Source organism: Harpia harpyja, chromosome 1, assembly GCF_026419915.1.
Source record: "Harpia harpyja isolate bHarHar1 chromosome 1, bHarHar1 primary haplotype, whole genome shotgun sequence".
NCBI classification, from domain to species: domain Eukaryota; kingdom Metazoa; phylum Chordata; class Aves; order Accipitriformes; family Accipitridae; genus Harpia; species Harpia harpyja.
Window position 1 is genome coordinate 78,521,945 of NC_068940.1, and position 26,862 is coordinate 78,548,806.

Below are 26,862 nucleotides of genomic sequence, written 5' to 3' on the forward strand. Positions count from 1 at the left end.
TTACTCTTTTTCTTTCTCATCTGCACCTTTATGCTGTCTATCTGGGGGTTTTTGTTTTTTGTTTTTTTTTTTTTTTTAAATTATTTATTATTTTACTTTTCAAGAGTTTTGGCAGTCATAGATGTTCTGATAACTCTTTCTGTAGGCTTCTGGGTACATTTCTGCAACCGTATTATCTTCCTTGTTTGTTTCACCTGGCATTCTCTTGCTAGCTCATGTTTTTTCCTTCCTGTCCCCCGGAATGTTTTTGTCCAACTCAAAAATCTTCTTTCAGTCTAGTCTACCTTTTTCTGTCTTTGATGTGATTCTTTCTATTTCCTTCCCTCTAGTTCAATGCATGATTAATCAATTTCACTTCAACTGTGAAATGACTAAGATATCTTGCTGAATGAGGCTGACACCCATTGCTGCTAGGTTAGTGTTTATGAACTTTTTTCAGGGTATTTTACTTTGGAGTTTTTGTTATGCCAGTTAAACATTCTATCACAGAACTTGTAATTGCTTCAACCTTTCCTATCAGAAACCATATATTGTAGTTTTTCAAGTGTAGTAAACATTTTTTTAGTATATTTCCTTTCAAAAGAGGATCCAGAAGTAAAACAGGAAAATGATAAGAGGTCCCTGGCTTAAGGGAAGAACTGAAAGATCTGGGTTATTTAGTTGGAAGGAGGGACATACAGGTGAAGATGTGAAGTGTCTATGAGTGTGTAAAAACCCGTCACAAGGACAAATGGAACAAACTATTCTCCCTATATTATGAATGTATAGGAAAAGCAATAATGGTGTAATTACAGCAGTGCTGAATGAGGTTAGACTTCTCAATACTGGGAATCGTGAAGCTCTGGAAAGGATTGCCTGGGGAATGTGTGGCACCTCCATCTTTAAGGGTTTTTAAGAATAGGCTAGAAATGCATGTGTCAGTAATGACACACCTCGAGTAACTCTTGGTTAGGGAAGAGGGGCTGACTGCATAGTTTTTTGCAGTCTCTTCTAGCTCTGGTTTTCTACAGTTCTTCCATATTTTGACCCACATTTGGATGAATGTCTGCGCAAGGAATCTCAAAATGAGTTCTTTCAGGCAGTCCCACATGCTGGCTGCAGCACTATGTCAGTGCTGGTACAGGAAGAGGGTGCCTTTACCCCTTCTTTTTCCAGCCTCACATCATGCAGCTCACACTGTGCCTAGCACAGGAACATCATTATCCTTTAAATACAGGGAATAATTTATTAAACATATCAGTTCCAAGCAGATAGCAGCCAGCCACTCTGTTTGAAAGTTCCCAAGTTTTTGTAAGGTTAAACAAATAATTCAGGACTACCACATTAAAAAAAAAAGGGGGGGGGATGAGACGAAGGAGGGACGACATTCATATGCTGAGGTTCTGATAAATGGTAAAAGAGAGTAAAAGTATAATTGGAAGTCAATGGCATACTTTACTCCGCATCTTTACACTTGCTCTTGAATTCACTCAGATCAGTAATGCTGTCTTAATTTCAGATACCTCAGCATATTATACCATATACACACATTTCAGGCTGTAGCAGGGGAATGGATGAAACCTGCTTGCCTGAGGCAGTGAAACAATAGATAATAAAACATAGGAGTGATTCTTCACAGAAGAGAAAATGATACAAACGATGCAGTAGACATTTTGATGTCTAATGCGTATAATCTTATGTTGTAAATACACAAAGGATTTCTAACAGTCTTCCCATCAAGTTTAACATAGAATCTTTTTTTCCAGTTGCATAGTGAAAACAAGAAAATTTGGTTAAATGACTCGTGAGAAATTCCGGCACTGATACTTTGGCTTTTGGAAACCTATCTATATATGTCATCTATATATCCATCTCTTTCATTTATGCTGCACTCTTCACTAAGTGGCCAACTGCTTTACTCTATGATTGGCATTCCAGAATCTCAAGCAATAGAATTATTTTTTCTGCCCAGGTTGTCAATTCAGGCAGCATTTTATAAGCTCTGTCATATAGTAACGGTGTTACTAAATAATATAGACAAGTAAGGTGACTGGAAAACCTGCTGTGCTCATGTGTAAATGCTCTTCAGCTTGAATAGTCCATTTTCGGGGAGTTTTGACTTTAACAATCAGAAACAATCAGCCCCCTGGCAGCATGACTGAAAGAAGGATAAAAACCCTCAGGCGAGTAATATTTTTTGCAGAGGTAGCAAAATTGGTACAGTATAAAAAGGGTTTCAAAAAACAAGTTTCAGAAGGGTGCTCCAGAGAAAATGGTTCTGTAACGCTGTCAGCAAAACTTCAAAAAGGCAAATTCTCTTGACACATCAGCACACCAGGCATGGTAAAGAGAAGTGAAACAAGAAAATCAAAGTGTAATTTATACACTTTATTGCCAAGTGAACAATACATAGTCTCCCGTGAAGAATGAAATATTGGATTTTGTATTGCTCATTCTGCAATAATGTATGTGTTACATGGCCTATATTTGCTTTATGTTTCCCTTAGTCTGAAATTATGGAGCATTGAAAATATTTTAAAAATAGAATTGTTGGAGAAGAAAGAATTCAATAATTAAAGCTGACTTATAAAATGACTGCTTTGGATAGCTAACAAAACCTGGACAGTGTTGCTGTTAGTGTAAAGGACAATACTGATCCTCTGAAAAGTTTTCTCTTTTTTTTTTTTTTGGTGAAAGTGGACTTTGCCTGAGGTCCCATAGAGAGCCATTAGACAACAAACTATCAATGTAGAGAAACACAAAATGTGTAAAATTTCATTTTGAATTACAAATCTGCTTGCACTATTACAAATTGTGATGATTGTGCCTCATGTTAAGCATATAATTTTCTACTGTAATATATAATCTGGTTTTGCTTTCATCTGCTTTGCCAAATTTTTACCATTGGGTCTCAAACATTTCCTCATAATTGTCTTCCTGAGCAGACTTTTTGGGGAAAGTTTACCAAAAATGCTTAGGCCACTTTTGTACAAGTTTAAGAAAAAATATTTTGTTGTAGCAGTGTTTAATTCATACATACTTTACTAAGATGCTTTATTGAGAACTCACTGGATTGGGAAAATAATTGGATATTTGGAAGGACTGGAGCAGGTTATAAGCACAGACATTTATAACTGTAAGAACATGGAACAGAACGAGAGTATCTTATTGCCCTGTATGTTTCTGCACTTTAGCAAAGATTTTGAAATTCACTGACAAAGCCCATCAAGTTCCCCCGTTGCCGTTGGTCCACAGGCACAGGGACAGCCTGCAACTGCCAAGAATCATTGAGCTCAAATGGCTGCAAATGGGGCTGTTGTTAAAGCAGTTCTGCAAGGATATAACTGCCTACTTAAAAAACCCCAACAAACCCAAACCAAACAAAGTCCCCAGGAATTTCTGCGCTATTTCCTTTCTCTTTCTCCATCATTCGGATATGGCTTGTTTATCTTGCTTAAGCTGGGACCAAAACACCTCTATCTGAATGGGGGGAGAAATGGAGGAGACCAAGGAGGAAACTGTCCCCATCAGCTCTTTGGCTGCAGTCCCCAGAACTGGTTAATATTCCCTTGGCAGCACCTTTGTGGCAGAGACCTGTTTGTGAAGCTGAACTTTACTGATGAATTGAAGTGAGAATTCAAGAAACAGTAAATTTTTAGATCTATTCAGAGCTTTTAATTCTTTGTTGGGAAATAATCTTATGCAGTAACAGCAGTGGAACATAATGGTGGGAAAGAAAAGCATCGAAAATTTAAGAAATGCTGACCAGTTTCTGGGCAGATTGGTTTAGCCCTTTTACACATTTGATCATATGGTTGTGTTTCATTTGTTTCACCTCTGTCCTTTTCAAAAAGAAATTGTTATTTCTTTTCATCCTCCTCACTGATTCTGTGCATTCATGAAATATCTAGCAGACTACATCCACACTTTGTAATGAATTAAACTCTCTTGGAAGTTTCCATAATGGTCTCATTGCAGCGCTTTACTAACTTTCAAGTTTGGGAGAGTTTGAGCTTTTATTTATTCCAATATTGTAGTTGAGACATGAGAGATGACAGTAGGGCCAAAATTATTCAAATGTCTTGCTAATTTTGGGCATCCACTTTGAGGTATATAATGCCTGATTTTTCAGCTTACTTCATAGACCCGTAACTGCTTAAATAACAGCCACTATATTCACTAGTGGCCACAAGTCTTAAGCTGGATACTCAGGGATGGAGCAATTAGAGAATGTCCAACTGAGAGTTTAGGCCGATGAGCAAGTGATACTCAGGATGTATTAGCAGAAAAAGAGAGAGAATGTGCTTCTCTAGGATGGCATTTTAACTTTGTTCGTCTTTCCAGGTCCTGAAACCTCCTAATCCAAGTGCTCACCTTCCAAATCATGCAACAAATGCCTCTATCCACTTTATGGACTCTCACTCTCCTTTTAAGTTACAGGCTGTGTGGAGGAGGATAAAAAAAAAAAAATACAGCATAAGCCTGTTGCTTTCTTTATGCCCTTGATTTGGAGAAGCAGGTGAGTCATGCTGAGGTATATGCTGTCAGAGAGCAAACAGAAGAGAGATTCAGACCCATAATACAGCAGCTCAGTTTGTTGGACCCTGTAATACATTCCTTGCTTAGAAGATTCTCTGTACTTCTCTGAGCTGCTCCATGAAGCGACAGGCAGAAAGGGTGATGGGTGTGAAGGTTGCAGTGTCTAAGGTGGAATAGCTTCAGGGAGACAGGTATGGGAAGGAGAGGCACTAGCTATGCAGAGAAGACAGTTTGTAGAGGTGAAGGAGCATAAGCAACTTTTAGCTTGTTCATTGAGGACCAGATGGAAGCATGCACGTCTACAGGTGTTTTTTATGTTACTGGAAAGGCAGCTCTGTAGCTGTTTTTGTAGAGGAAGCCTACAAGCTCATCACACTGTAAGGGTTTAGGAGCCACAAGTGGTTTAGTAACAGAACATCTGTAAATATCACATATTTGGATAATGAGCTATAGACAGTCACCTTGATAAATTAACTTGGAATCACTTAGAGCACATGCTATTAACAAATGGGGAACAGGGAAGAAGAAAGTCATCTTGGAAGAAAAACCTCCAGATAACTAAAAACTGCAGGGTAATTGTCAAATGCATCAGGATAAGAAAAATGTGAAATGCTATTAGAGAAACAGGATGCAATACATACTGCTTTCCTACCATTTTCCACTGTTTCGCTTTTAGAATTTCCATGAATTTGAAAGTCAGAAGCATCCTGTAGATTTTTAATGTGATTTTGGTGGAGACAGTAGTTTCTGTGGATATGCATAATATTATTCACTGGGTGTTCCTTCCTATTCTAAGTACCTGCTCCATCATCTTACTGAGGCTGCTGTTTTGACAGTGGCCTGTCAGTATTAGTATACATTTGACATACCATGCCAAAATCTAGAGTTAAGATGGAAACGTACACACTGTGCTGAATAATTGAAACAATAGCAATGAACCATTTCTTTCTCCACACCATATTTTAACTCTTTTCATATAGTGAACAGTTGTTCTGTCATTTAGATATGACTTTCATATATTTCTGTGCAAAGCATCAAGATTGGATGCCTTTCTAGAATATATTTTTTATTCAAATACATGTAATTGGTCTTAGCAAAATATAATAGCTTGTAATGAAATGAGGGTCAAGCTACATGTTCTGATAATCTCTAGTGGCCATAAATCCTGTGAATGAATGAATGAATTCTGTGAATGAATGCTATGTTTAATTTCTAGCCTTAATTTAGTAAGACATTAAGATGCACAGTGGTAAATGGAATTAGGCCCTGAGATCTTTAACAAAGATTCTCCTACACTGTACTTTTATGCATCTTTTCTGTCTCATTGCCAGAGAATTTTTATGTTAATTGACTTTAGTATGCCGAAATAAACAAAACTCTCAGAATATGTATCAAGCAATATTTTCCTAAATTTTGGACATCTTTATATTGGTATCATATCATAGTCTGTAAATAGTCCCATAAGGAACAAACTAGAATGTATTATTTGTTTAGAGATATTTTGTTCTTTCTGTTATGTGACTGCTGAGCATAGTCTGGGACATAGAGTATGCCCCTGTTTTCTCAATGAGCTTTATAAAGTCATGGTACAGCATGTGAGCTGAGCATCTTCCTGGGAGATGCTGTCCCCCAAGGAGTGGAGGACTGCATGGGATGGGAAGTCACAGAGTTCTGCTTCACTTGCAGATCCCCAGAATGGCAGAGTTGGGTGCCTAACTTTCAGTGGTCCCACTGAAAATAAAATGTCCAGCCTACTTCCTAATACTGACCACCTTTTTTCCAAATGTTGGATACTGAAATGAAACCAGTGATATTGTCAAAGCTAGACATTAATACAGGGAACAAATCAAAAATAATGCCTGAAAGACAAATTATATTAGTAATGTAATTTTTTTTTTAATTTTAACTTTAACTTCAATATTGCATATTTTTATTCACAAAGTTTGGCATTGTGTTTATTTTTCTTTGCCGATAACTCCATGAATCTAACTGTTAGTTAGGGTCAAAGTAAATGCTGATTAATGCTATGTAACAAAAATTCCCACTGACAAAGTGACACCCCTCTGCAAAAAAGAAAAAGCTTTAATAAATAATCTGTGTAGATTATGGCCAAATAACCTGCTCTACCAATTTTAAATTTATCTATAGCATGGGGTGTGCATACATGTCACTATCATTGGACTGTGAAAGATAGTACCTCTCCCTAAAAACTTCTGCTTTCTTGTCCCCTTAGACACTTATGGTATCTGCAACAGCCCCACAACAGCTGTTGTTGCCACTTGTTTGGGTGTAGTAGAACTTCTTGTTGCTTTGCCTGTATTAGCCGATATATTTTTCCTTGACACAGTAGTTGTAATCTCTGGATTTTTTTCTGCTGTAATGTAGAAAGCCTGAGTGGTTTTGTTTTTTTCAAAACTGTTTTGGCTGTGCATCTTTGTTGGCAGAATTAATTAAAGTTGTGAAAGGACCATGGGAAAGTAGTCTTGTGAAAAGCACTTAGGTGGACAGTACTTGAATTGTAAATGAATAAAAGTGGCGTCATTGTTTGTGTGATTATAACAGCCCATTATACTGTAAGGTACTAACAGTTTCTCAGAACAATGTACAATATGACTAATACTAAACAGTGCAGCTGTAGGGAAAATGAATCAGGACTATGTCATGAGGGATAGTCATTACATTTGCCACGAGGAAAAAATACGGGCACTGTATTTTCACTAACTTGTTTAAAAAAACAAGTGTGTACCAACCATAAACTGAAACTCTCAAGGATGACTAGACTTTACAAGTTATATTTTACATCTTCAGAGTAACTCATGGGGGTTATCTAAACTCTGGATTTAAATCACCTTTCTACTATTCCTGCTGTCTAGTACCTGCTAATTAAATAGAATTATTTTTTCATTTAATTTTACTTATGAGAAAATAAACTATTTTTTCTTTATACCGAAGAGTTCATCAGAATCTCTTTCAAAATCCAGCTATACCTTTGATCCAAGAATGGTATAGAGTTCATTTGATTGTTTTGCTTTAGAGATTAGTGCATCCGACAAAGCTGTATGAACTCTGCGGAGAGCACTGCATAGAAGGTAAATAGCTTGTTGCAACACGTTGTGACGTTGTGCTTGATTCTTGTCTCCTTATGTTAACTCGAAAGTCCCTATTACTCATACAGAGCATCTTTTAAGGTTCCATGGTGGTCAGATAAAGGGCAAGAAGGAGACCCTACACATGCAATATTAAGATCTGGATTCATTCAAGGTTGCTGTAGAAAATTGCACACATGGGTACATATATTTCAAAGCTTGATTTGACCTTCTCACCCAGTCAGATTATTTCTGTGAGGTAGTCCTGTTAGAGGGTGTGAGGATCTAGGCTGTGGGACTGCCCATCGGTAGTCAGATTTCCCAGCAATGTAAGCCTGAGCTTTTCTAGGATGCAATGCTAATGAGTGGTGTGGTACATTTTACCGCTTCACTGTGAGGTTACAGTTACAAGAGGCAGATGTGGTCTTTGGAAAGTGTTCTGTACAGTCTCACATTTCTTTTAGCAATCTACTGTGATTTAAGCAAACTTTAAGCAATCTACTGAGATCCTCTCTACTGAGAAAAGTAAAATATGCTTGTATTCAAATCCTGCTTTAATTTCTTTATTGTTTTAAAGATTCTTTGGGAGTTGGATAAATGTTCATTCATGGCTGTAGGGTGTCTTGCAAGGACACTGTTTGTCCAGCTTAGTGGTTTGTTTTGGTGGGGTTTTTAATTGTTATTTTTTTGAATTACAAATTTACTTTCTGATTCTTTTCCAAAAGCTTCCTCTAGCTTTAGCTTGCCCTTCAGTCAAAAATGCAGCCTCTACAAGCCTGCTTCTGTGTATTTGTATGTGTAATTTTTGTTTTCAAGTGCTAAACTAACATCTAGTTTTGGTGTTCTCTAAGCAATTCGTCACTGTTCCAAGTCTTTCTGCAGACAAGTTTGTTTGGTCAAATGGGCTTGTATGTCAATAGTTTTCATCTTGTCACTGGTGGGAAAGATTGAAAACCATTTTGCTAATGGTATTCAGTGATGTAATGTCTCATGAGATGAGCAAGAGTTCAAGAGACACTCTCATGGTTCCTGATGATACAGCTGGTTCTGGGAGATGCCTGATGGTGTGCAGGACATTCAAGGCCAGGAAATGGTTAAATTATTCTGCTCTGAGGGAGCCCTCTGTGTTTTCTTCTATCTGTCAGTTAGTCTTTGCTTTTCTTCCTTTAGTATTTAGATGAAGCCACTTAAAAACCTGTTAAAGCATTCTGGATTTCTTTAGCTTGTTGATTATGCTTTGATCTGAAACCTTCAGAAGCAGCTCCCTTTTTCTGCTGAACTTCCTCATATCATACTCAGTATGGGTTTCTTCCAGGCAGTTAGCCTATCTTTTGGTTATGTCGTCTTCACTTCTCTCAAGTTTTTAATTCATTCATTCATTCAATCTTGGGTGTTCAAAACATAATTATATTATGTTGTTGGGGTTTTGCTTTGGAATACAAGCAGAGCTTGTATTTTTTGCAGAAAATGGAGTAGCCTTCTTCAAAAAGAATTATAGTTCCTTCCCCAAAGGTGCTGGGCTTGAACTCCTTGGCAGACAGAGCAGGTTCTGACCCACAGCCCTTCCTGATCACGAAGGGCATGTGATAACTAATCCCTGTGATACTATATAGTGTGAGAGAGGCAAGGGGAGGAAGAATACCATTTCTTCCTGGGTTTTTTGTGTGGTGTCTGACAATGTAGATGTCTGTTGAACGTCTCTTAATAATGCCTGCTGTGCTGAGCTCTCATGAGGATGGTAAGATATAGGGGTGTCTGCTTTCTACACCAGGGTTGAGGGTAGGTCAGCCATGCCAGGATTGGAGCAGCCTAGGCAGACCTGTAGTTGCACTTACAAGGAACTTTAGGGCCACAGCAGCAAAGAGTCTGTGGACATAATCCACTACCACATCAAATACTGATCCAGGCTTGAAAGATCAGAATTTTCAATTTACAGGTAAAATTCCACTTAAGTCCTTTTCAGTCCAGCTCTAACCCATGGCTTTTGTTTCCCGTGAGTGCCAAAAGTTTATATTGGCATCAGTCTCCCTCCTGAACCATAGCCATGTTATTCATTTCAGAACAATGGAAATCTCAGTATGTAATCAAATGGGAAATCAGCTAGAGAAAAAATAAATATACCAGAATTCCAGGAGAATGTATACAGTGAATGAAAATAAGGAATAATAGCTGTGAAAATTTCATTAAAGAAAACCAAAGCTGAATGTTGATAATTGTGAAGGAATAGAGAAAATATGGCAAAATAGCGCAGACAAAAATTATTGAAAAGACTATTTGGCTTGCATTAACCTTGTCAGTTGGGCTCTATTACTTTGCATTATAGGTAAAACCAGTAAATAATAGTTCTTGTTAAATATCAGCACTGGGTAAATGAATTGAATTTGTTGTAAAGGACATGTTCTCCACTGTACAATTTTAGATGTAAATTGCAAATCTCACATTGGAGCTCTATTACATTTGAACATGAAGAGTAACTGTATTGAGAAAAGCACTGAACTGATCTTCAGAATGATGTCTCCTTAATACGTTAGATATGTGGACTTATATTTCCATTAACTTATAGATTGTCCAGATATAGTAATGTGCAGATATTTTGGGAGCATCCTCAGAATGAATCTTGAACAACCCTCAAATCCAGGCCGGTTTTACATCTCAAAGTTGCACATGCAGTAGAAGGGATCTGTAATTGCAGGATATAACTCTGCTCAAATAAAATGAGACTAAGTGAAAGAGAACCATTGGACCACATAACAATGTAAACAAATAACCATATAACATATAAAAAGACAGTCGAGGAAAGAGCTTATAGAGTCTCTAAGCTCACGAATGCTACAGAGAAAGTGAATAGAGTATGGTTATGCACGGCCTGAAGCCAGAAAATGAAATTAACAGAGCAATTTTAAAGCAAAAATCCACAGTTATTGGTGGGTAAAAAAGGTAACTCATTGTTTCCAAGATGATGTAGATGCCAAAATCTTATCTGGGTTCAGAAAGCATTTACACTAATTCATGGAGGAAAACTCTATAAAGGGCTCTTCAGTGCAAAGATACAACTTGTGTTCAGGAAGTCTTTAAGCCACGGTTTGCTGGAAAACCAGAGGGTATGTTGGGAAAGTGTGACAAAATACTTGCTGTCTTTCCATTTTTATCCTCCATTTGCTACTGCCAAGGCAGGTATCAGACTGCATGGATTATTAGTTAGAATCACTCAGCCATTCTCATGCTGCTGTTCGTCTTTTCTCATTAACTCTTCTTTCTAGTTATCAGTCCAATATGACATGGAGGAAACACCAGCAAAAGTAGAAAATCTCTTAGTTGTACAAGTAAGTTATGTATAGCTCATGGAGTAAAATGAGTCTTACTGCCTTCCTTAAAACCTATTTATTTTTCCTATTCATTCATTTAGAGATCAGTCCTATGGTCATGCATTACCATGCATTTGGCTTTATGCCTGCAGTATGCATGGCTTTATCTGTTGGAAAAAATAAAAATAATTAAAAAAAAAAAAAAAGAATTTCCTAGTTGAGCTGTTAGAGGAGGAAATTCCAATGGTCTCTTCCATGACTTTTCTACACAACTTCAAAGATAAATTTGAGACTGAGATTACAGACACTCAAACAGGTCATTGGCATATAAAATGAAGTTGTCCTGATTTTAAAAAATTATAAAAGCATGATTCACTCTCTAATAGAAATTTAGGATACCTTAGAAAGAATTGTTTTATCTCTTGACTAATCTAATTTTATCACACATTTAAAAGCTTATCTTCCAATGAAGAGTCTGCTTTCAACTGCACAGCTTGCTCATTTGTACACAGGTACTATAGTGCAATTCGCTCCAGGCTTATGCCTCAAGCTTCATTCTCTATGTTTCTGTAGCCTTAATTATCCCATAAATTACTTTGAAATCCCCAGGGGGAACCTTCCAATCCAAAGTGATATTTAGTTTTTATTTATTGCTGTAAGAGCAAAAATGAGGCTACAGAACGTGAGTAGACACAAATTCCTGACCACACATCCCCAAAAGAGGTTGAGCAGCAATTATGTTCTGTATTTTGCCCTTTGAATCAACACTGCCTTTTTCTTTAGTTCAGTTATCTAATCCAAGTCTTTGGGGTCAGGAATAGGTGTGATGTTGGCTTAATAGCAATAGGGCTCATTCATCCCCTGTGATGTTTTGTTTTGCTTGGGATTGCCTTCTCATTCCACTATGTCACCTATGTGCTTATATACCTTAAGCTTCAGTTCCCCAGTATATCTATCTATTGTCTGAAGTTGTACTTTCTCAAATGACAGCCTTACTTCAAATTGTATAATGCCCCTCTTCCCTGCCAAAAGAAAGACACTTAGGACACTGTCCTTTGAATGTATTCACTGAACTGAGAGCAAGTTCCTGCAGACTTTACGTTACTCCTATGCTACTGCTTCTTGTATCCAGTCTGCTCTGTTGACCTATAACAACATTTTAATGCAACTTATGTACTTTGAGCTTCCCAAGCAATTATCTGGACGGAAGTATATGGGCTATATGGGTTGATAGTGAGGACTTATTTGTGCACTCCTTGCATTTTTCGAATGGCTAAATTTGCATATGGTGTATGCTTGGATGTTACTGAAAGTACACAGAGCATGGAGATGTTTGATGCAGAACTTCTAGTGGTTTGGGTGGTATCATGAAATGAATGTTAACTGTCTATTTCATCTTCTGACCTGTTACCTGCCCATTTGCTTTTTTTCCTGTGAGAAGATTCATCCAAATTTGGGTAGCTAAATCAGACGCACAAATCCATCAGAAAGTGCTGAGTGATTTACATGAAATTAAGCTTTGCTTTAAATTTTTTTGTGGAGATCAAATCTGTAACATTAGGTACCAAACCAAGATGACACTATTTTGTGTAACAGAGACATTCCCAGGTTTTGATTAAGAATCAATCTGTGCAGTTTCTTGGATCAGACATTTAAAGGAAATGTGACCAACCTTCTTAGCTAATGTATTACATATACTGAACTTTTTAAATGGCACATGTATTTTTGAGAGTTAATATTTTTATACAGTACGGTATTAGTAAGTTTAATAATGAATACCAGTCTATATATAGTCATCTGCACTGAAAGCTATGAGAAATATCTGTTTCTCTTGGTAAGATAAAGTTTGAAAATCTTCTGCAAATATTTTAAAGGTGTCAAGAATAAAAAAAGAAGAAAAAAGATCTTTGAAAAATGAAAGGGGACTTATGAAGATCAAATTCATTGTTCCCAAATTTCCTGGGAAAGGGGGATATGCAGAGATGCAACATGAAATTAAATGCAGATTAGTTTAGTTGCAGGTAATAGGTATACATGCACTTGGGACAGGGAAAGGTGGTAGTGAGGGAAAGGCTTTGTCATCTGCTCTGGAAGCAGATGACTCTGTTATCTTCAAAGGGATTGAAGCACTTCCATAATAATTTACTTAACTAAAGAGTTTTAACTGGGTCTTCTTTAGAGAGATTTGTGATACTGAGAGTTTAAATGCGATGCTTCCCTAGTCCCTACTTGATCTAGAATGCAACACATCATGTTCTGCTGTCTGCAACATGAAGGAAAACTCTTGATATTGGCCATTTGCAATTAGCTCTCTCAGTTTCTTGAACATGTTCAACGAAAACCAAGTGTTAAAAGAAGAAACAGCAGCTAATTTGCTTGTCTGATACTTCTTTTGCTAACTGTAACTGTCTCTGCCCCCTCACAAAAATAATATGACAGTATGCATAACAGTAAAGAGATTGTTTGCTGGTGACTTACAACAAAATCAGTTACTTGTCAGTATTTACCTAATACTGCAAGTGGTGCATGGTTTTAATAAGAAAGAAAGAAAATAAATGGATAACTCACTTTGCTTCTTGTTTGTCTCCCTAGTAATATTTATGTTCTGGTTACAAGAACTTAAGAACTTAATTGTTTTATATTTAATTTAAAATTGATTAATTATATAAGTAAATATTTGAAGTGAGGCATGCTTTAATTCTATTGCTTTACTTCTATCAAGGATCATAAATAAACACTGGGGTTAGTGGCATGGTACAATTCTGTTTGGGTCCTCTTCATACCCACATATGGAAATAATTAGTAACAAACAAGATTAAATGACCATTTTAATTATATAAGCTATACCAACAACAGCTTTTTATAGAAAATAAAATGAGCTTGAAGTGGAAGGTACCAGCCTGCTGAATCTATACCACTGACCAAATAACTCTTCAGCTGAATCCTGTGAACAAATCTAAGTCTAAATCTTTAAAAACATTTTGCATCATGATCCACAGAGGGACTTCATCATCATGGTATTCAACATTACAGGGGTACTGAAAAGCAAGAAGCTTCAGGAGGTCTTTTTGCATATATAGCAATTACAGTTTAAGGATCTGTGAAATCAATATTTGTTATCTAAAGTTGCAGTAGTGCCTACGTTGAATTCTTTGTGAGTGATCTAGTCGCACTTGGAATCTGAAAAGTGCCTGGGACCTATAGTAATCTTTCAGGAAGTGACTATATCCATTAAAAATTAATAAATATCACTAGTTAGCAGGTCTGGCCTTAATGTTTAAGTGGATCTGATTGACAACTTTCTGATAAAGTGGTTTTTTCAATTATGGTTATGGGAAAACATTTTTTTTTCCTCAGTACACTGGCTCAGTTTTGTCAATTTTTTCCACTTTGTTCAGAAAATCTGTGATAAAAATTCCTTTTGAATTTAACTAGCTCAGAATATTATTTTTTAAAAACTGGTAAGTGCATTAGTTTTTTAGCTCGATTGCAGCTCACGGTCTCATTTCTCCTATGCATCAATCATCCTAAAGAACTTGAACCCTTTGTGTTGTGGTGGAGGTTTCCCTTATCAGGGAAGCAATCTCTGCATGCAGCTGTGTAGGAATCACAGCCAGGGACACCTTTAGGGTTTGTGACAGTTAGGGGATACAGGCAGGTTGAAGGTAGCTTCAGTGAAGAAAGATTATTTATTTATTTATTTAGTAAAACAACTTCTGAGAATGAATATTAGTCTTTCTCATATAACACCTCTCCCAAATAAGTTTTGAAGCAGATGCAAAGCCCATGCAGTATTATACATCACTGATCTCTTCACTCCGCACCAAAGCTACTTTGTGGTGGCAATTTTGTGCATGTTCCCTGGCAATATGTGTCTATAATTACACTCAGCCCCAGTCACAATACGAGAGAAGAGGGTGGGTTTGCTCTCAAAAGAGTCACGTTGGAAAGGAACTTGGGATATGATGATACATCATCTGTTCTCCAGAAGGATTTGCAAATACTGCCCATGTCAGAATCTACAAGGAATATATCTTTTCTCCAGTCATTAAGATGTGTCTTTGTGGGATAAATGAGTCTATATGTTTTGTTAAAAGTACAGAAACTGCTATATTGAATTTTACAGTACTGTAGTCCTATGCCAGATGGGACTACATGAAGGTGAAAAAAGTCCATTATTAAAGAATAATTTTCTCAAAAGCTTTGAGTGTCTTTCACCCCAAACAGGGTGTAGTTTCCATCCTTAAGCAGAATAAATGTTGTCTATCATGTGTTAGGTTTTGTCCTCCCTGCCTTTCACATAATAAGAACATAAGAAATCCCCTACTGAGTAATCCCCTATGGTCTGTCAAGCCCAGCAGTGTCTCCAGCCTATTGTCTCCAGCAGTGGTAAAGGGAGATGCTATTTAAAGACCAAGCACGAGGCCTGGCTGCCTTTTGCAGTCCATTCTCTTTGTATTTCTCCAGTATCCAAAGTCAATGTATTAGGGATGGTGGCTACTATATCACTGCCTAGTCATTTTAGTATCCATATATAGACCTATCATCCACAAATTTGTCCAACCTCTTTCTGAACCTGCTGACACCATCTGTCTCCACAACCTGGATCTTCTGTTAGCAAGATGTAGAATTGCTCTGCCTCTTGTGTATAGAAGTACTTTCATTTATTGTGTTTTTAAATCTCCTATTATTCTCATCAAGTATCCCTAGTTCTAGTATTACAAAATTTTGCTAATGGCAGTTCAACATGATGTTGGATATATGGGTAGGGCACAATTTTGTACAACAACAAAGTTGTTGTAAATATTCATTATTCTGCATTATTTTGTATTCTATTAAAAGGAAAAAAATGAGCCTTTGTTGTGTTGTTTATAGGACTGGTACTGAACAGAGCGTTTCATTGTGCCATCTGCAGTGCCAATAAATCTTTTTCCTGCCTGTTTAACTACTTCAGAAGCCAGAATTTTATTCCAAAACAGACATGATAAATATATTTGCATTGTAATTATAATTAAGGAGTTAAAGTTATGATCACTTTAATTGTAGTTTAGCTTCTCTATTGCTCATTTTCCTATTGTGAATCAAGCTTTAAAGTAGAAAAGTTGGTTTTTAGTTAGAATATAACATTTAAAAATGCAGAGGCATTAAAAGGAGAAAATCTTGCTGACAACCTATGTAATATGCGAATGAAGCAATCAGATGGAGAATGGAAATTATATGACGGCCTTCACGAGGAACAGGAAATTAAGGCTATGGATTTACTGTAGCAGGAAAGGCTCTATTTTAAGGGAGAGATCATACCCCTTTTAGACCATGAGGCATCACTGTGGCAATATACCAGCTGTTAAAAAAAGCAAATTATTAGTGACCAAGTATTCAATATATCTGACATTGCATTTTTAAGCAATTTGTAGTCTGGAAATGAGGAGAAGATGACATTGAGCATTTGGTTCTCTTCAAAAACATTGTATAGCTATCTCTGTTATTGATCCTTCACTTCCTTTTTGTTCCAAGAAAAATAATTGAGTATACATAAAAATAAAAGATAAGTGGTGAAATATTGATGTATTTCCTCTTTTGTACTTCTATATATGTATGAAGATTTATATTTTAATTTTGATCACAGATATGGCAATACTGGTCATTTCTAACTATAGCAAATCTTATGTATCTGGTCTGAGTCACTTTAACCAAAAGCCCTTTTGCCTGAGCTTTTGGGTTCACATACACATGGAATGGAACTTAACAGCTTTACAAATATTTACTGACTTTGTATGTTGCAACAGACATCACTTTTCTGTAGAAGTTCATGACTGTCTGTGTATATGGGTGCTGAAAATTGTAATGGTCTCTTATTACAGCTTCTGCAAACAAGACAAGTTGCCCATTACGTTCCAGTCCTGTGTGATCACAAAGGAGTGCCAGGTGTCAGAGTGGTCAGAATGGACCCCCTGCTCCAAGACCTGCTTTGACATGACAACCCCGAAAGGGAATCGTACAAGATCACGGACCATTAAACAGCTCCCCATCGGCAGTGAAAGTGAATGCCCACAGTTAGAAGAAACAGAGCAGTGTGTTTCTCAAGGAGATGGTGTGGCACCGTGCATTACGTAAGTTGGTTCATTTCAGTTCTCCCTATACTAAAATGAAGAATTTCAGTTAAGCATACCGGGCTGGTGGTGGAATATCAACCAAATCATTATTAAAGAAATGATAGGTTTAATTTTTTATCCTTTGCTTATTCAGTGCTCTTCTTAAAAGCCTGAAGTCTGCAAATATCTGCTATTATAGTGAAATCACTTCCTCCTCTAAATACAGGAAAAATAACAAATACATATTTTTTCATTAGTGTTAACTTTTAAAATAAAACATTTGTGTGTATGCAGGCTCAGTCAAGACTATAATAAATTAATTGTATTAATTTGCTAGTGATCTTTTCCCTACATAACATTTCTGCCAGAATCATTGTTTTCTGAAGTACTTGTCTGTTTGCAGATGAAATGCTGAACATAGGAAAGAGGCGATAAACATCTGTTTAGCAACCAGGCTTTTTTAGTGAGACTCGTATTCAGCACAACTAAAGCAGGACTGGGCCCCAATGGAAAGTGGGAGAGGCTAGCAGTGACAGTAAATAAATTAACCCTGTTTAGGAGAAATGACAGCAAGCGCTTTACTATTCAAGAGATTGCTGTAATCTTTATCAACTGATCGAGATTAATATTAAAGTCCAAACTGTGCTTTTTCTTTATCAGACTGAGAAGAGAGTCTGGGGAAATGTCATTTGATGTTAAGCATCTTTGACTGTGGTACATATTTTTCATTTAAGAGTTGAAATGTCATCTTTCCCCATCTCCAGCCACATTAGGAGGCAGTTGGCTTGATTTAGCCTTAAAGTATTTGTTGGGTAGAAAATTCTGTGGCATTTCTTGTGGTTTATAATCCTGATTGGGGTTTTAACTGGGAGTCACAGATCTTCTTTTCTGTGCTTTCACTGATTGGAAGGCTCACAGCTTCTCGTCATTCATCAGTACCCTGCAGGGATGCTTCAGTATTGCAGAGTCGTCTTCCTCTTGACAGTGAAAAAGGAACTTGCTGAAAGTTTTTTTCTGAAGTAATAATAAAAAAATACAATTATAGTTTTACCCTGATATTCAGGAGAAACTTCTGTCTCTTATCAAAGATGAACAAGAGGCTTTGGGGTTGTTTGGGGGGGGGTTGGGTTGTTGTGATTTTTTCCCCCTCTCCTTTTCTGGCTCTCATGTTTCTCAGTGTGCACGTTTCTTTGATATTTTGGCTTCGGTTCATATAAATTGTCTAGCTCTAAACAATTGCCAACAGTCACAGTCTTGAAAGTTAGCTTATCTGAACATAGACTATGTCTCTGTGTATAAAATTTTTCTTCCCTCCAATAAACTATTTATATGTGCAGTATGTTTCAGGAATTGAACAGAAAAGATCTTCCTAAAAAGTAAAGATTTCAAAAGTGAAATAATAGAGGAAAAGTGTCCACTCACATAAAATATTAGATGTAATGCATCTCTATGTACAAGAAATTGTGGGGCTCAGGTCTTTTAGAAAACAAATAAAGCTATTAAGCTGTTTCAGCTTGTGTAACTTAATGCTGTGTAAAATGGCTTCATGATTTCTAAAGACCCAATTAACAAAATCTGATCCAGGTATGGTTGGCGGACCACAGAGTGGACAGAATGCCGTGTTGATCCTCTCCTTAGCCAACAAGACAAGAGGCGAGGAAATCAGACGGCGCTGTGTGGAGGTGGTGTTCAAACCCGGGAAATGTACTGCGTGCAAGCTAATGAAAATCTCCTCTCCTATTTAAATACCCTCAAGGAAAAAGAAGGTAAATTTGATTCACTTGCAATTGAATTAGTGTGAAATCAGAGCACTTCAGCATTCCAGAGCTCCTTGACAGCCATTGTCTTCTGTCATGTGTGCCTTCTTACCTTGCAGGTTAGTTATTTTCTTGTTCAGGTGAAAATACTTAATTGCAGTACCAGAGATTTCAGTCTCTATGCTGCAAATATTGGTTCCTAGCTACAAATTACTATTTCTTAATATCTACTGAAAAATATTGGCTTATGTGAAGGATGTCTCTCAATAAGAAAGAGCATGAGAAGGTGGGTCAGAAACCCTAGATTCAGTTCCGTTCTGTACTACAAATTTCTTGTGTGTCCTTCAGCTGGGTGATGAACCTGTGCAGTTTGATGTGCGGATGGAATATGTCAATTCTGGCATGTAAGCTCAGCATAGAAACATGTTAATATATTACTAGATTTCATTTTCAGGGAATCGATTTTTTTTTTCTTCTTTTTTTCTTCTTTTCTTGATTTGGTCAAGTTCTTAAGTCGCTTTCAGGACTTCAAGGCAATATAATTACATGGGTTTGTTTCCCTAACTGAAAGAGAGAAGAGATTATTCCTTGTCACTGTTACAGCTTGTACAGCTTCATAAGAAAAGAGAGAACAGCTTAGGAGACAAAATCTTTAATTCATTTGGTAATATGCATACTTAAGAACAACACTTGAGTATTTTATGTTATGTCTACTTCTGCATACTAATGCAGCACTATAGACTTAGAAATTAGTGAATTAAGCTAAATGCATTTAGCTTGTTAATTAAATTTTATCCCCTTCTGTAGCTGTTTCATACAAACACATATTATTATTAAAAATAAATAAATAAATACAGCCACATAATCCAGGAAAAGCGACATCATTATACAAGCAATGTGCAATACAACATTTAGACCAGTGTGGACCAAACTGCAGGCTACTGAGGTTTCTGTTGTGGGTTAAAGTTACTCTCAAACTTGCCATAGAGGCAGAGTTTGTGGGGAATATTAATGCTGACATCCATTTCAGCATGACTGCTCGGATCAGTGGGGTGTGACTTGTGTGCTCCATGGGCCCCACATCTGTATTTATTAAAGAAGCTTTCAAGCCTCTTCATTTAATGCAAATCAGCTTCTGCCCAAGGGCTTTTAGTAAATCGCCTCTGCTGAACAAAGTTTAGATGCCCCTGCCTTAGAGTAAAGGAGTAAAACCTCCCAGCTAAGGAGAGGTAACAATAAAATCAGTGGCAGCTTACTGTTCAGAATGATGATTAGGATTTTGGTAGGCTGTGAAGTCTCGCCGGCTTAGGTGGGTGTGAAATCTACCCTTATCAGACTGTGACAGGAATACGCGGAGCCCATCAGGAGGTAATCTCTGCAGGCCCCAGAAAGCTGATTAAAATGTAACTAGTCTTTGGATGCATAAACATGAGAACAATTTTTCAAGAGCTCAAACTAGGGGTGAAGTGGATCTTAGTTTAAAAAGGAGCTCTGGGGTGTTTCTGTATTAGGGGACAGATTTTCAGAAGAGCTGCTTCTCCACTCATCCTCCCTCTCTCTCCACTCCCATCTTGGATTCGGTGTGGGCCAGAGCTACTCCCCAGGCCCTCCTAGGAACAAGCAAATCAGGGCCTCTAAAAACAATACCATTTGAAAACTATGAGTAATTTGAGGATGGGAAAAAGCCGGGGAGACACCTTCCAGTTTTAGCTGTGGGGAAACGCCTTCATTTCAGTGTAGTTTGCTGTTGGTTGTAGTGAATGCTGTCTCGGTAAGGCTGCTTTGAAGACCTCCGTTCTCATATACTCATGGTGGCGTTTCCCTGTTATTTCAGAAAGTCAGTCACAGAGCAAGTCGAAGGCTAGTGCTGCACCTCTGCTATCGATCACTTTTGAAATAACAGGTAGGTAAATTAAGGCCTCTAACCTGGCCTTTCACTCAAAAGTGTGCAAAGGAGGCAATGTCCCTTTCAGGGGAACTACGTTGGCTGAAAGTCTATAATCAATATGTTTATATAGCTCTGAAATAGTTTAACAAATTTATGCATTCTCAGGAAATTTCAGATCAGTTTTAAAGTGACAGGCCTAAACTCAAACTAAAGAAGTTCATGAGCCAGCTAGGATGCTAGGGCAGTTCCCTGCTCTACTCCTGATCTGTTTTAGCAAGTGACTGATTTTTGTCTTGATTCTGAGCTCTGGGAATTGCTTTGTTGTGTTCATCACAGCTGGTATTTCTAGTCCCTTTTTTAGATTTAAAACACCGAGTTAGGGCTCCAGTAAGAATTTGAACTTTTAATACTTCGCTGAACCAGAATCCCTCACAACATTCAGGTCTGTATTATCTCCTATCAGAATTCATAAATTTAGACTTGAGGAAGAAGAGGGAGTATTGGGTGTAGTAATTAGGCAGCTGACCATCAAGATTCCTGGAGGCCACTGTCATTCTGCCATTTACTTGCCACTGACTTAAGTTGTTTCATCTCTATTCACCTATTTAACTGGTTTAGCCATGAAGTTTCTCTCACGGTAAGCCTATGAGATAGATTGTGTCATCTTTTTCCAAGTACCTTTAAAATCCTCGATGTAGAATGAGGATGGGAGGAAAGTTCCTTTATGGGCATAAATTTATTCTACATCTGCAAACACATGCTCATTGCCTGTTAAACACAGAGGAACTACTTACGTGCATGGGATTGTGCAGTTACTCAGAGAATCAGGTCCTGAATTACGTGCTGTCTTTTGATGACAGCATTCAGCATTGTAGAATATGGGCGAAGAATATGTATTCTTTCATTGTTGGTCATAACGTGTTTTGGGCTTGAGTTTTTCTTGTTCTTTTTGAGTGAGAGCACTTTAACTGGAGAAATTTCCTTCTGTTTGCTGTAAAACCAGTGAGACAAATGACCAGAAGGAGGAGTATGAAGTTATGTCTGCTTATGCTGATGCAGCCACATACAAATTCACTCTCTTTGCCAGCCTGGTTGTTACTGGGCACTGGTCTGTTGCAGGTTTCTGGAGAAGAATTGGGAGGTTGAGACCTCAATAAATATAGCAAATGCTTAAGAACAGAACTGTGTTTTTTCTCTTCAGCTCTTTTTAAAATGCAGTCATTCAGGGAGGTGTTTTACAAAGGTATAAAATATATTCAGCTAAAATTTCCTAATATAGTAGATGGTTTGAGGACAGGGTAATTGAATCTCATTTTAGTTTTTAGGTCACTACCTCAAACCTGAAATTCATTCAAAACTGAGTCTAATTTTTCAGTTAGACTGAAGAAGAAAAAGAGATCAAAATGCATTCAATTTTCTTTCCATTTTTGGCCCCAAATTTGGTCAAATTCCACACAGAGCTTCTAGTATTACACACGGTATAATCAGCATTCAACACCACTGCCAAGGAATAAAGAACAATCTTTATTGCTGTCACAAGAGAGTATGAAAGGATAGAGATAAGACAAGGTTTTAAACTGTAAATTTCTGCATCTAGCATCATCTTCTCTCACAGCGTCTTTGCTAAACAATAAGCAGCAAAAGCTGAGCTCATTTATACTTTTTTTGATGCTGAAAGAAATCCATTTAAATTAGTGGGAGCAAAATGTTCATAAGATACCCAGGCAAGGCTAAGTTTTCTTATTTTACTGTCATCTCAAAGAAAGAATTCTGAGTAATCGTGGGTGAAATACAACCTGAGTGTTCAATGATGAAAACATTTTTTAATAATCTGGAATATAAATTGTCTGTCCTACTGTTGAATTCTTTTGTTTTAAAAGCAATATATAACAGATCTGGTAGCAGAGATCTGTACATCACTTATGTTCTAAGAACAGCATTTCAAAAATATTTGGGCATATTGAGAGATTTATTGATACCACTTACCTGTCCCCAAAGCACTTCTTTCTTCCCCTACACTCTAATGAGTGATGGAAAAGACAGATATTTTCAGTAGGTGTTTTCATGGTAAGTTTATTTAACAATGATGTTTGCTAGACCTAGAATACTTACTGCACAGATACCTCCAAAAAAAGTGTAATAATGTTCCTATTACTTAAGTCACCCTCTTTAAATCCAAACACGGTCACAATTCCTCATATTTTAGACTTTCAGGACCATCACAAATTTAGCTTGAAGCCAAAGGGGTTGCAACAGTAGCAGAGTAATACCTTCCATTGGCAGAGTCTTAAAAATATCTGGTTGAGATATGAAACATCTGTGGTATGAAAATCTATTTAAAGCTTCCTGATGAAAGGTCTTTGTTATTTTTCTGCGTAACATCCTGCAAACTAGTGCGATGGTAAGTGCTTTATCCTGATGCAGGCTGGAGATGAAGCATGGCATTCCTCAGAACACTTTCTCTGTTCCCTGAAGCAAGGCTGCATCTCAAGGGTGTAATTGACCCTTAATTTCAACTGTTTCACTTGGGCAATTCCCTGATTAAATCAAGGTTGAAAAAAATACAGCTAACAGTTACTTACTGTTTTTCTTTTTTTATTAGAAGCTATTCAATAAAAATTCAATTACAAGCAAATTATGTTTATTTATATCCATGTTCTACACAAGATATGCATATTATGTTGATTATCACGCACGTTAGGTGCGCATGTCAAACTTATTGTAAAATTCAATGTTCTGCCATAAAATTTAATTCCAACATAGCATTATGCAAATGTTGGAATATTTGTTCATGTATTATTTTTTGTTAAGAGATTGGTGAGCTGGAGACAGTAATGTCGAATGACTATCTGCCATCTTCATGCCTTCATTATGTGGAGCAACGTGGTGTAAAACTGTGCCAAAGGAGGCAACATGGGAAACCAGAACAGGGTGATGTTTTTTCATTCCCTTTTCTCCTTAAAAAGTGGGAATTGAATGCTTTTTCTGTAAGTGGAAAGATCATCTACTTAGAAAGTCTGAATGGAAAGACACACACATATCTACAAATGAGATCATACATTAACAACCTGTTGTTTAACACTATACCTGTGGTTATTGATCTCATCTTTCAGAAGGAGATTTTGTCATATTCTGAACTTATTTCATAATATGTTTCATCAGAGAGCTCTTTCCATTGAAAGAGATTATTTGTAGTGGTAGCAGAAAATTAATGAGGTAACTTTCCTGTGAAAAAAATGCTGAGGAAGTAGGATGGGAGTGTTTTAAGTTAAGGAATTGCACGTTTCTTCAATCAACCAAAGTGAATGAGTATGGTAGACTTCACTTTGCCTTCTAGCAGATATTCTCTGCTTAGTGTAATATTTTGTCAAGTCCTATATTAGGAAAGAGAATTAAAATCTTGCTTGTAATGAAATGGTACATTTTGTTTTAGAGTTCTATGCCTTACTCTGGTACCTTACAGAGTTGTCCTATTATTTGTGTAACAACCTGGGAATTCAAAAGTTAAGTATGGAAGGAGCAGCGTGATTTTGGCCTGTTCCAGGGCTTATTGATCCTTAAAGGATAGAAGACTCTGCCTTCATATGTGTCTTTATAGATTAATAATACTTCAATGAAAAAAAGAATTGTCTTGTGCAGAGTTTTAATTATTTTAAATATATTATGTATATATATTATATGCAAACCATATGTGTATCTAAACCAAAGCCTTTCTTGAACTAAAGCTGCTGCTGCACAAATCTTATTGCTGAGTGTGCACTGAAGGTCTTTAGAGTAAAAGAAAAAAAAAGAAAAACATTGTCATAATTTTAACTGTGTTTCAGGTTATAGCTTAAAAATAATCTTCTAAATATTAATTAACCAGGCTTCTGAAGTTGTAGTATCATATAGGAGCAAAGGGATTTATACAGCTTTTTGTTCAATTTCTTAAGTGAAGACATACTCAATAAGACAGCAGGACATCGATTTACACACAGCGCAATGTGAACAACTGTTGTAGTAACATAATCTATCCATTAAATGAAAGGACTAGGTCCGAGAGGATGCTGCAATATCTACAGTCTTCCTGACTCCACATAATCGGATTTGGCTCTGTTCATGCAGAGAGTAAACTGACTTCTGTTTCATTTCTTCAAGACAGGCATTTTTCCACCACTTCATCAGATTAAAATGATGAGATAGCAGCCTTTTTGAATGAAAGATGGTTCTGTCCACTTAGAGCTAAGGATCGTGACCAGTGACATGTGGGAAATGTGTTGACTTTGTTTTGACAGCCTCAAGACCGGTGGACCGTAAGCTGTGTACAGGACCTCTTCCCAGCACCTCCCAGCTGTGCCATATCCCCTGTCCTACAGAGTGTGAGACCTCGGCGTGGTCAGCCTGGGGACCATGCACCTATGAAAGCTGTGATGACACTCAGGCCAAGAAGGGTATGTAAAAGTTCAGAGAAGCCTTTTAATGGTGATTATTTCATATTCCTAAGTCACTAGGCAACTCTAGCTATGCAAGCATATTAAATTTTGTGCCAAGAAGGGTGTATCCAGTGCCTCTGAGCGTCAAAAAAAGGTCATTGAATTAGGGCTATATTTAGCATTACTGCTCCACCAAAGCTGGCAAAAATGTAGGCTGTTTACTAGGCTCTCAAGGTCAATTTGTGTTATTACAGGTCAATTCCAGTTTCAAACCTTCCTCTCAAACTGAAAGGGATACAGTTTGTATATGTGTTCAAATCACAATTCTGGCACTGTCTTTGAAGGAGGACAGAAGCAGCCTTTGAGGTGCATAGTGTCTGAGTCACTCAAAGATTTACAGTTCAGTAATAGCTTCAGAATTCACCAGCAGACCGTAAAACATGCTCTGGCAAAGAGCTGGAACCATTCGCCATTGATAAGTGACCCTGTTTTACTGATGATGTGTGCTGGTTTCAATTTTCACATGTTTTACAGTTTATTCCTATGCAGAACAGATTGTAGAAACCTGACATCAAAATAGGAAAGCAAGAATACAGTGACAAACACCTCATGTAAGAAGTCTGCAGGTTTCTGGCTCTAAATAAGAAAAAACGGCCTAGTCATTGCTGCGATGTGATTATCTGACAAAAGTTGAGAACACAGACTTGGTTCCTTGATTGAAAACACTCATAAGAAAGGGCAGCCACATATGTCCACTTGAAGGAGCAACTGTAATTACCAAGTTAGCTTAGCTTCTTCTTCCTGGTATACTGCTAGCTACACTTCAGTCTGGGTAGCAATAATGCAAGTTTTACAATGCTGTCTCATGGTAATGTGACCCAACCTTGATCAATTCAAGAAGGAAAAAGCAATTCAGTGTGTAAGCCTATTGGATTAAGTCTCCTCTGTGTACAGCTGTCAAGTAGCCTGTTATTTCTGTTGCTGTTCCATCACTGAAAGATTTCCTATGTTTTCAGGGGTAATGTTTAGGTTTGTGAGACTGAGGACACCTGCCCAGTGGAAACATATTAGGATGTACTTTATGCAAGTCTTTATTCCTGCACACGTGAGCAAGGATCTTTTCTCAACCACCAATATTTTCCTTTTTCTGGAAATTCTTATATTTTATTTTATAATTGCATTGACCATTCTCCTGGGAGAATGATGTAAAAGTTGTACCGGCACTCCCAGTTTTAGCAGCAAGTCTTTCTGCATATTTCAGGAATTGCCCTTTACTGTGGATCACTTGCCCCCTTTGTTGCAGTGGACACTGGAATTCTTTTTTTTGAAATTATATCAGCCTTTTGTGGCAGGCTTAGTAAACCATTTGGACATGATTTGGCTGACCTCTTCAATTTAGAAAAAAAACAGTTAAAGGTACATGGAAATGTATTTTTAAAGTAATATTTATTATAATTGAATTAAGAGGCATGTGTTCAAACAAAGAATCAATTCTTGCACATATGTGCTTGAAAACTCTCTCCTGTTTAGTTTGTGTCCTGGTAGAAGTTAGAGTTATATGTAGCATTTTATAAAAAATAGCTGTGTATTACTAATCTGCCTGAATAGTGAGATAAAACAAAAGAGACTGTGAAGAGATGTGAAAAGAAACAAACCTTTGCCAAAGTTAAAATATTCTGATCAGATATATCAGAAACTGTAGAAAATTATCACATGAGAAACTATTTCCTGAATCCATTCAGTTTGGTTAGGTTGTTCTGACTATAGATTTAGTCCAGCTTTTTCCACATGCCATCCTGAAAGT

General features: G+C 37.2%; 1 protein-coding gene across 1 annotated transcript in view; it reads left to right on the plus strand.

The window, feature by feature from the left end:
• THSD7A (thrombospondin type 1 domain containing 7A) overlaps positions 1-26,862 on the plus strand; it is a 290,245-nt gene that overhangs the window by 159,776 nt on the left and 103,607 nt on the right. The window contains exons 5-7 of the mRNA XM_052801303.1: positions 16,771-17,019; positions 18,586-18,767; positions 24,921-25,076. Coding sequence (XP_052657263.1) covers positions 16,771-17,019; positions 18,586-18,767; positions 24,921-25,076 — 587 coding nt within the window. The remainder of the gene's footprint in view (positions 1-16,770; positions 17,020-18,585; positions 18,768-24,920; positions 25,077-26,862) is intronic.